This window comes from Henckelia pumila, chromosome 1 (assembly GCF_033568475.1).
Source record: "Henckelia pumila isolate YLH828 chromosome 1, ASM3356847v2, whole genome shotgun sequence".
Taxonomy (NCBI): Eukaryota; Viridiplantae; Streptophyta; class Magnoliopsida; order Lamiales; family Gesneriaceae; genus Henckelia; species Henckelia pumila.
Window position 1 is genome coordinate 132,363,967 of NC_133120.1, and position 10,767 is coordinate 132,374,733.

The 10,767-nt window shown below is 32.2% G+C and overlaps 1 protein-coding gene across 1 annotated transcript; it reads left to right on the forward strand.

Annotated features, from left to right (window-relative positions):
* Window positions 1–2,989: 2,989 nt before the first annotated feature.
* Window positions 2,990–6,781, forward strand: LOC140874234 (uncharacterized). The gene is made up of 9 exons (XM_073277519.1): window positions 2,990–3,031; window positions 3,630–4,132; window positions 4,506–4,596; window positions 4,707–4,852; window positions 4,974–5,217; window positions 5,305–5,409; window positions 5,557–5,739; window positions 5,880–6,084; window positions 6,176–6,781. The coding sequence occupies exons 2-9, from the start codon at window positions 3,702–3,704 to the stop codon at window positions 6,664–6,666; spliced, it is 1,896 nt and encodes a 631-aa protein (XP_073133620.1). The 5' UTR covers window positions 2,990–3,031; window positions 3,630–3,701; the 3' UTR covers window positions 6,667–6,781.
* Window positions 6,782–10,767: the final 3,986 nt, after the last annotated feature.

Below are 10,767 nucleotides of genomic sequence, written 5' to 3' on the forward strand. Positions count from 1 at the left end.
AACCAATAGATTTTGGTTAGCGTACAGTACGGTCCCTTCATCCATATATCCCGATCGAATCAACAACCATTGGTATATCGAGAGTCGTTCGAGATTCGATAACTATGCAATACATCTTGAAGATCAAATAGTGACATCGCATGTGCTACTAAGAAACCATTTCTTAAATCACATCATGTACTCTGGCCAGAGATTCGTCACACTAATATCTCCTCAGATCGCATAGGATATCCACACTCGCAAGTATGTGGTGAATCCTTGACAACAAAGCATCGACTCCTATATGTGTTGTAACTGTACCCAATCCCGACACCTGATGACCCCAATAGAGTCGGTAAACGAGTCAAAGCACAGTACTAGCATATAGAGTCTCAATGATGTTTCAAGTAATAAGGACTAATGGTGTACAACCAAAACCGCGGACTTTATCCACTCGATAAGTGATAACCACTTGAAAAGTCCGGATAGGGTAGTTCGATCATTCATCGTATGAATATCCATTTGCATGCTTCGAACATCTCTATGTTCCTTACCAATGAAACATGGTACTCTGCATCGCAAATGCTAGTCTCAAACTCGAGCGATCCTTATCCTTATTATCGGACGGCTCAATCGACTAGGAACAGTTTAGAATATACAGTGACTATAAGATGTGTTTCATGATAGACATCCCCATGTTCTACCACATCTTACATACACTATAATATATTCAAGGTCTTTATCAAAACAACAATAGTATATCACAATATAACAATATGAAGAAAGATAAAGTCATTGCCATTTATAAAAGTGTAAATTATATTAAACAAAAGATTGTTTATACAAAAAGTCATCAAAGCCCTTAGCCACAAGTTGGCTCACCGGGCACCCACTCTTTCACAGTTTTCATAGTTATCTTCATATTCTTTTATTAATTTATCTATATTAAATTACTACTATTAATTACTTATATATATATATATATATATATAAATATCTTATTAAATTCTTTATTAATTAAATAAGAGTAAAAGGAGAAATTGTTTATAAAATTTATATTTCTAAACGTTTTTTTAATTTATATAAAAAATACACATAAATTTAAATGAATGGTACTGGAGAATATAAAGTTTTCTTGTATGCATCGAAAATGTCGCGAACAAAGTAAGCAAGCCATATTTGCAGTTGCATTTATCATTACAGCACCTAACCGTGTGTGGGGGCCAAGCCAAACTCTGTCACGTGAAACATTCAACATTAGCCAATCCAATAATATATATTGTGGGGGCCATTTGTTCAAGTGGTACATTAAATTTATCTTTTTTTTTAAAAAAATATTAAACTTCTTGATAAATCCTATATGTGTAGAACAATTTTATCCACTTCTTCCAAGTTTTTTGTCTACTTAACAGATAATTTGTTAAAAAAAACAAATAATTCAATATATCTTCTGATCTGGTCTTGTACTTGCTACAAAAATTTCCAATTAAGTTCAAATATAGTACTTCAACTGTTATATGATTTAAGATTTTCAATTGTACAATTAATTGTCACAATACGATAAATTTAATCCTTTCTCAAGGGGTTTTAAATCTATATACTACGTACACCCGCCCCTTCCTATATGAAAATATATAAATAATTGTTCACAGGAGCATATGTGAGTTGGTAAGGTCTAAGGTGACGTAGAAAGAAATTCCCCAGTGTTGCGGGTTCGATCCTCGTGTAGAGCATATTCTCTGCTGAAATATTGTGGGGTATGCTCTGAGGGTTGGTCATGTGCTCCCTCCCTCAGGTCCCTGCCGCTCGTGCACATCCTTCGATTTAACCTCTCATTAGCCAATAGACCTCTGACTCATGTGGGATGGGGCCTCATTCGGGGTCAACTTTTTTTTTTTAAATATATGAATAATTAAATAATTTCAATGATACTGATAAGATATTTAAAATAATTAAACATATTTGTACTTATTGTTAAAAGAGTAGATATCTTATGAGATGGTCTCACAGATCATTATCTGTGATGGGTGGACCTTATCCATATTTACAATAGAAAGTATTACTTTTTGAGGAAGAGTTGGTCTCTTGTGAGACGGTTTCAGTAACGCCCGAAAAATCCATAAATTCACTCACGAGTATTAAAGGGATTTTAAAGGATTTTATTTCTTATTTATGAATTAAAATTTATGTTTAAATAAATATTTTTATGTGATATATTAACTATTTAAAAGTTATGTTTAAAAGATTTCGTATTATATAATATATTGCATGAGATTTTATATTTCAAAATTGAGTTTTTAGGTATTAAAATATATGTTTAAATGTTGTGTTAAATGATATTAATGTTATGTAATTTATCAATTTTTTAATGATTGCAAGTTAGTTTTAGTGTGTTTCAGCCTTTCAGGTATGAGTGTAATGGTGTCGAAAGAAACGACAACAGCCTACGAACGAGGTTTGAAGATTTTAAAGAGGTATACGGCCATTATGCAGCTTAATAAGAAATTAATACATGCTATTTAAAGTTTAAATTTAAAAATATTTTTTACATTCTTGTTAATATTGTTTGAGTTATTTAGAATGCAATTACTTCTTTAACTTCTTGCGAAGCTAGGTTAGGATTTCAAAATAAAATGTAAAAAATAACCTTAATTTTTATATCAAAACATAAAAGAAAATGGTGATACTTTACAACCTCAATCTCACCCATGTATGTAGCATAGTAGCAGTTTTGTCATTTAAAAAAAAAAAATACATTGAACCCCATATTTTCTATCCCATTTTCAAAAAATATCGTGCGGGTGGATATTCTTATGCTTCCCATATGTATCATCTGTACGTGTGTGTATGAGAACATTTTCCGGTAAATGATTGACTAATATGGCATTTCTCAATGGTTGATAAGTCATAATTATTTTTATCCAAAAAATATTTTGTGGAACATATAATTTTAATGCACCGACTTTAACGCCTCTGACGCTATAAATAACCCAACGTTGTACCACTAATCTTCACTTAATCCTTTTTTTTTTTTTCTTTTTTCCCAACTCACGTAAGTAATTGCTTTTACTTTCTCCTCAGTTTGTTGCATCTTTTTGCAAATATTAATTCTTTTTGCTCCAATATTCAACCTTTCCTTGAGCTTGTGAAGGCGTAAAAGTTTTATTTCAAACATATCTTTTAAAATCGGAAGACTCCCAGTTTTGCGTTCAATGCCATAATTTTTTTCTACTCGAATGAAATATGTTCTAATATTCATCCAGAAATCGGAGCCTCAGAAGGGTTTCATTTGTTTACTAAAATCTGTCGGTTGAAAGTGTAATACATATTATGTTACACTTCTTCCAGTTTCTATGTCCACAATATATCATGCATGCGTTTTTGACTGTTAATGTGTGTATATTGTATTAGAATTAATGAATATTAGTTACACACATTATTCAATTTATATTTACGATGGTTTTGTAATTTTAAAGATATATATCATAAGTACTCTTATGTTTATGTATGGAATATTACACTTTCTTTATTAATTAGTTTAAGAAATACAGATGATTGGACGTAAATTTTTTAGATAAATCACCCTCAGATGTTGTTATATTATTTTTATTGCTGACCTAAAAAATTTCATTGAATTATTTTTTTTCCAGATTCACAACAGGTCAACTAATTTCAACCAATAGGACCATAGTTAATTAGTTGACCTATATATATATCATACAATGAAGCCAACATATACATTGGGACTCCTCGTCCTCCTCCTCCTTGGGGTCGCAGCGACGGCGAAAGGCCCGAAATCGACACCCGTGTACAAAGACCCGACGCGATCCATCAAGGAGAGGATAGAGGACCTGATTAGCCAGATGACTGTGAAGGAGAAAATCTCACAGATGGCCCAGATAGAGATCGCGGGTCTGACGGCGGAGATCATGCGGGACCACGCCATCGGAAGCGTCCTCAGCGGCGGAGGAAGCACGCCGCGGGTGCATGCCACGGCCAAGGACTGGGTGGATATGGTGAATAACTTTCAAAAAGGGTCGTTGTCGAGTAGGCTTGGGATTCCCATGATCTATGGGATCGATGCTGTGCATGGACACAATAATGTCTATAAATCTACTATTTTCCCACACAATGTGGGACTTGGTTGCTCAAGGTTGGTATATTATATAAGTTTTTTTTTTAAAAAAAAAAAAAATAGTTTAGCTTAAGATCAATAAGGTTTTTAAAATATTTTAGAAGTTAAAAAAAGAAATTGGGTCATCATAATTTGTTTTTTTTAAAATTATATTTTTTTTTAAAAAAAGTTACTTGAATATTTTTAAACATCAAAATGTCTCTAAAAATTTTATTATACCTAAATTTAAATTCATCCTCTCGAAAGTTAATACCACAGATCCCAAATTATAAGCGTATTAGCTTCTATAATTAAATAGCTTGTATTAGCTTCTATAATTAAATAGCTTGTATTGAAATAGCATTAACCAAAAAATATATAATTGAAGATGCAATATGGAATATTGATGCAGAGACCCGGAGCTTGTTAGGAGAATTGGTGCAGCCACAGCGCTTGAAGCTAGAGCTACTGGAATCCCCTACGTCTTCGCTCCTTGTATAGCTGTATGTACACTTTATATATCGATATACGTCATCGTTTCGAAAATGGTTTCATTCGAGTTTTTGTGCTAAAGCTAAACTAATATCGAAAATTATATATGGTTTCATGATAGGTATGTAGAAATCCGAAATGGGGCAGATGCTATGAGAGTTACAGTGAGGATCACAAGATTGTTGAACAAATGACAGATATCATCAATGGTTTACAGGGAGAAATCCCTCCCCATGCCAAAAAGGGTGTCCCCTATCTCGGTGGAAAGTGAGTTTCTTGATCAAGTTTTTCGAGCTATCGGAGTTTATAAGCTATATATTTCAACTATATTTTATCAAGGTTTTCTTTCTTGCTTGGCTAATCGTCTGTGGTTGTTTATTGACAATAGAGACAAGGTTGTGGCTTGTGCCAAGCACTTTGTCGGCGACGGCGGGACGGTTAATGGGATAAATGAGAACAATACAATCATTGATTGGGATGGTTTACTTAGACTTCACATGCCCGGATACTATCACTCCATAATCAAGGGTGTTTCCACTGTCATGGTTTCTTTCTCGAGTTGGAACGGAGTGAAAATGCACGCGAATCGCAATCTCATCACTAATTTCCTCAAGGGTACCCTTAGATTCAGGGTATATATGTAATCAAGCAATTAGTATTAAATTTAATTTAGTTGAATATATAGTTGGTCTCGTGCTGATTTTTTCGGAATTTACCAGGGATTCGTGATCTCAGATTGGCAAGGAGTAGACAAGCTTACTGATCCCATACATGCTAATTACTCAGACTCCCTTTTGAAAGCTGTCAATGCTGGCATTGACATGGTTAGTGAATTGCTTCAATTCATAAAAAAAAAAATAATAATATCAAAAAACTTGTTACCTGTGTTGTTATACTTATATATAGGGAAGAATTTTGTACGTAGTTTAAGTACATGTGCAGAAGCGATGTTAACGTGCCGAAAAATGCAGGTGATGGTTCCTTACAACTATACCGAATTCACGGACATTTTGATGTCCCATGTGAAGAACAACCGGATCGCGATGAGCCGGATTGATGATGCTGTTAGAAGGATTCTGAGGGTTAAATTCACCGCGGGGCTTTTCGAGAACCCTATAGCTGATTATAGCTTTGTTCAGTATCTTGGGAGCCAGGTGACCACTTTATTAATTAATTCCCCTGATGAAATGGAGAAAATTTCCAATAGCCCTTTTCTTCTAATCCCCAAAAATCATTAAAAGCTTCAATTTTTTTTTTTTAAATGTTGTTTACTATACCTTAATTAATCGGGCAGGCTCATAGGGATTTGGCAAGAGAGGCAGTACGAAAATCACTTGTTCTCTTGAAAAATGGACAAAAGGGTGATGACCCTGTAATTCCACTAGCTAAAAAGACTTCAAGAATCTTGGTTGCTGGAACTCATGCCAACAATCTTGGACTGCAATGTGGTGGCTGGACAATCACTTGGCAAGGACTTAACACCACCAATCTCACCGCAGGTAAAATATCGTATCTATACATCGTCGTTTCGATAGTCCAACAATGGTTTCATTCTTTGACATATGACAATCTTCTCTTTTGATAATCCAGGGTCCACCATACTAAACGGAATATCGTCAGCTGTCGATCCCAGTACCGAAATAGTCTACTCAGAAAACCCGGACGTCGATTTCATCAAGGAAAACAAGTTCTCATATGCCATTGTTGTTGTGGGAGAGCAACCTTATGCAGAAACAGCTGGAGACAACACAAACCTAACCATTCCCGAACCAGGCCTAACTACGTTAAAAAATGTGTGTGGCCATGCCAAATGCGTCGTCGTTCTGGTCTCCGGTCGACCGTTGGTAATCGAGCCATATCTTGGATCCATAGATGCTCTGGTGGCAGCATGGCTGCCAGGATCCGAGGGCCAGGGGGTGGCGGATGTGCTGTTTGGGGACTACGGCTTCACCGGAAAGTTGGCGAGGACCTGGTTCAAGAATGTGGATCAGCTTCCGATGAATGTTGGGGATGAGAATTATGATCCATTGTTTGGCTTTGGTTTTGGACTCCAGACTAAAGCTGTTGGAGCAAATACATAATTAGATGGGGTTTAATTTAGTGATGTTTCAAGGTTGCTTGTATATTTTTATGCAACTGAACAACATTGTAGAAATGTAAATTGTGAAAAATATATATATATATTGTATAAATAAATTTTGCTAGCAAGTGGTGTTTTAAATATAACTAAAAAAAGATGCATACGCTATGTGTGTGTGGTAAATATGGCATAAACCAAATTAACTGATTGCAGTTTCCTTCAATATAAGGGAAGTGGGTGCAATTATTAATAATGTGATAGAATGAAGTTCTCAAAATGCAAGTTAGTTTTTTTTTCGTTTTTGTTTTTTCATCTATTTTTACCCTCTTTTTTTCAATATAAATATATAAAATTTTAAATAACTACCAAGAGTTACATGGTAAATATATTTTGGTGTCATCGCTCATCAAAAGGTACCGAAATGATTTTAAACGTGGCTCAAGTTTTATAAAATAGTAAAAATTCATTGAATTATATAAAAACATATTTTGTATAATAAATGGTACTAAAATTTTATCGTGCCTATGTTGTTACTACTACTAGTGTTTTCTAATAATCTCTTAATACCCTAAATAATTTTAATATATTAAAATCCAGTCCTATGATCTCTTTCTGTAAATGGCTTCTATGGCATTTCATGGAACCCAATTATTTGTCATATATTTTTAAATTGAATATATAAGAATTTTGGTCCTCTACGTTGATTTCATTATGATTCTGGTTATCAAGTAGTCAAAATTTGTCTGAGCACGTTATTTTGCTTTTTTAAAATAATTTGGATTTTCTTTTATCTAGTAATCTAATTTTAACTTTTTTTTTTATATATATGGTACGGATATAACAGCAATCATTCCTAGCAACGAGTGTGTTTCCCAATTGGCCTTTTAAGGTCAACTATAAAAATAAATATGAATAGATATTTAGGCCATGAAAAAGATATCAGGATCTATGTTTTTCTTTCAGATATATAAAATTATTATTGTTGTGTAATTTACTTGGAAGAAAAAGAAACTTCTCCTCAATTTATGGATCTGAACATACGTTCGAGATTTTTTATATTTATGATTTATTGCAATATCTTAGAATATTTAAAATAAAGAGATCTAAACAAAGTTAGATAACAATATTTAAGAGGAACTAGCAATTCACATTACTTAGATAAAAAATTATTAAAAATCATAAAGTTTTATAAATAGTTCTGGATTCATTTAAGATTTCAAGAGATCGTAAGACAAATTCAAATGATGACAAAAAATTATAGCAATCAGCTGTTGTACGTATGACAAAAAAATTAAAAATATCCTTAAAATCCAATAAGAAATTCTTGAAATTACTTTAAAGGATATTCAAACAAGGATTCAAACCTAGAAGAACAACTCGATCCTAGCCATAGGATTATAGGAGGAAGGTTACAAATATCATTTGATACATGACCTCTCTTACATCAAAGAGAGAAAGCTAAAGTGGTGCAAAGACCTTTAACCAACGAGATCTGTAAGGAATAATAGAATTGAGCTTCAAAATATGATGTTGAACTCTCTCAGATTGAACGCTCAGAAGCTCTCTTGAAAATCTCTCTTGGTCGTCTCTCTCTTTCTTTCTTGGTCACGCCTTCTGCATATATAAAGCCAAAGAATCAAGTTTTCTTGTAGTCGTAGGATTTTTTAATAAAGTCTTGATATTATTATTTTGATCAAATCAAATCTACAAAGATAAGGAAAAAAAACATTAAGATGTGAGATAAATAAATATTATGGGTTCATTTCAACCTACCTTTACAGGCATTACCTCTTTGATAGATCTAAGGATCCTCATTTATCAATACATACGAGATCCACTAAAAAATACTGGACCCCACATTTATTGATAAATAAGGACCGTTAGATGTATGTCAAAGCAGTGCCTGTATAGGTAGGATCTAACTTACCAATATTATGGTAAAGTGCAATATTATCTCAAATTTATCAACTAAGGAAATAAATTAATTGAGTTAAAAATAATTCTAAAAGAATCTCAATCAATTTAAAAACTTTTAGTCCAAGAAACTTCAAGTTCAAGAAAGACAAAAGACTTAAATAAATCTTTTCAAACTTTAAGGCAAAAGACTTAATTTGAGGAAATAAATATTTCCTTCAAGATCAATCACTACAACAAAAACGCCAAAATACAATGGTGTTGTTAAAAGCACGCTCAACAACAACGAACTTTATCCGTTGTATTTTCTTTTAAAGACAATGGTTTTTTTACGGTTTTCTTTGAGAGTGTTTTTTTAACAACAGTATATTTAACGACAGTTTTAAACTATCTATGACAACCTTGAAAAATCGTTATCTTTTTTCATATAAAAAACAAAAAATTAAAATTAATATAAAATTTAAATATTATAAATCAATCAAAATTTAAAATTCGAAAATAAAATTTAATATATAGTTTTCTAGTAATACAAATAAGTCAAAATTAAAATTCTAATTCAATGAATACTATAAAATAGAGCTATTTTCTTTTTAACAATAGTGATTTTGAGCATCATTTGACAGACTGGAAATCATATGCAGCTGATTGGCCAACTTCTGGGCAATGTTAGGGAGCCGGTGCTGATCTGCCATTTCAACTTTAGAAAGAAGTTCTGTAGATAAAAAATAAGTGATCAAACAAAACAAAGATAAATTAATAATAGATAAGAGGTAGTAGCATGCCATTTAGAAGGACATTTAAATGAAAACATCATAATCAATAAAAAATTTCACATAAAAGAGCAGTAATGAAGGTTTTAATGCAATAAAATTCCATAAAAAGTGTGACAAAAATAAATAAAATATGAACTTACCTCATCATTAGACACATCCATGGAATCAACAGAATCACCATCAAGAAATTCCAGAGGTGCTATCAATACTCTTTCATTACTTCCACACGGAAAGAGTATCTCACTCATCTTCACTACAACAAAAATGCAAATAGACAACGGATTTTATCCGATATCGTAGAGGGTTAAAAACAGTTGTAACAGACGGTGTTGTTAAAAGTACGTCCAATAACAACGAAATTTATCCGTTGTCGTTTCTTTCAAAGACAACATATTTTATACGTTGTCTTTTTCTTCAAAAACAACAGATTTTCACCGTGTCTTTTAGTGAACTTTTAACAACAGGGTCAATTACAACAGTTTTAAAATGACAAAGACAACGGATAAAATCCGTTTTCTTTTTTCAAATAAAAAACAAAAAAAATTAATATACTATTTTCAAATTATAAACTATTAAAAATTTGAAATTCAAAATTAAAATTTAATATTAAATTTTTGAATATTAGAAATCACTCAAAATTAAGAATTCAAAATTCAAATCCTAATTCTATACACATTAATAGAAAAGATACAGATTTTATACTTAAGATTAAAGGTTGGGACACTACTCTGTGTTAGTGAAGAAGAGAACATGGATCAATCTTTCCAGCGCAGTCAAAAAAGGGAGATGTCATACAAAGTTCAAAGAGTTTGACAAAACAAATTAAATTTGAAAGAACATGTTGTGCACATGTCTTTTAAATTATTTCCTTATTGCATTCAATATTTATAGTTTTGCCTTTCTTAGAATAAGTTTTAAAATTGGTAATATCAGATATATCTTGATTCGAAATATTTGATTCTGATGATATATTGTTTACATGCTTTGTAGGTTCTTATTTATGGAAATATATTGAAAATCTATTTATAGGAGTTCTTGGAGCAATCAGAAAGTAGGACGAGATAGAGAGATCAAGAGAGTGAAACGTAGAGAGCAAAATATATAGATAAAGTACTGCAGAAATTCTAGAGTATTGAAGATCGATCATTGAAGAATTTATGAAGAGATACTATTGCTACGTTGTGTTGTCGAGTAGTGTTGGAAACACTGAAGAACACACGAGTGAAGTGTTGTTCAGAAAGTGTTTCTTTGGTTTTTATTTTTCGGTTTAGAACTTCCTATTTATGTTTTATTCTAGTTCTTACTAGTTTTTAGGAAGTCATTTATTTTCTCAATTTGTTGAGAAAAGTAGTTTTTCATAAACAATCATTAGTTGGTTTTTGTGTAAACTGATTTGATTTTTTAGTGATTATTTC

What these genes read in the sequence shown, in the direction of transcription:
- LOC140874234 (XM_073277519.1), top strand. Translation starts at nt 3,702, where the DNA reads ATGAAGCCAACATATACATTGGGACTCCTCGTCCTCCTCCTCCTTGGG. An exon ending in GTCCCCTATCTCGGTGGAAA is followed by an intron (nt 4,853 to 4,973) that starts GTGAGTTTCTTG and finishes TATTGACAATAG; the next exon opens with AGACAAGGTTGTGGCTTGTG. An exon ending in AGGGTACCCTTAGATTCAGG is followed by an intron (nt 5,218 to 5,304) that starts GTATATATGTAA and finishes GGAATTTACCAG; the next exon opens with GGATTCGTGATCTCAGATTG.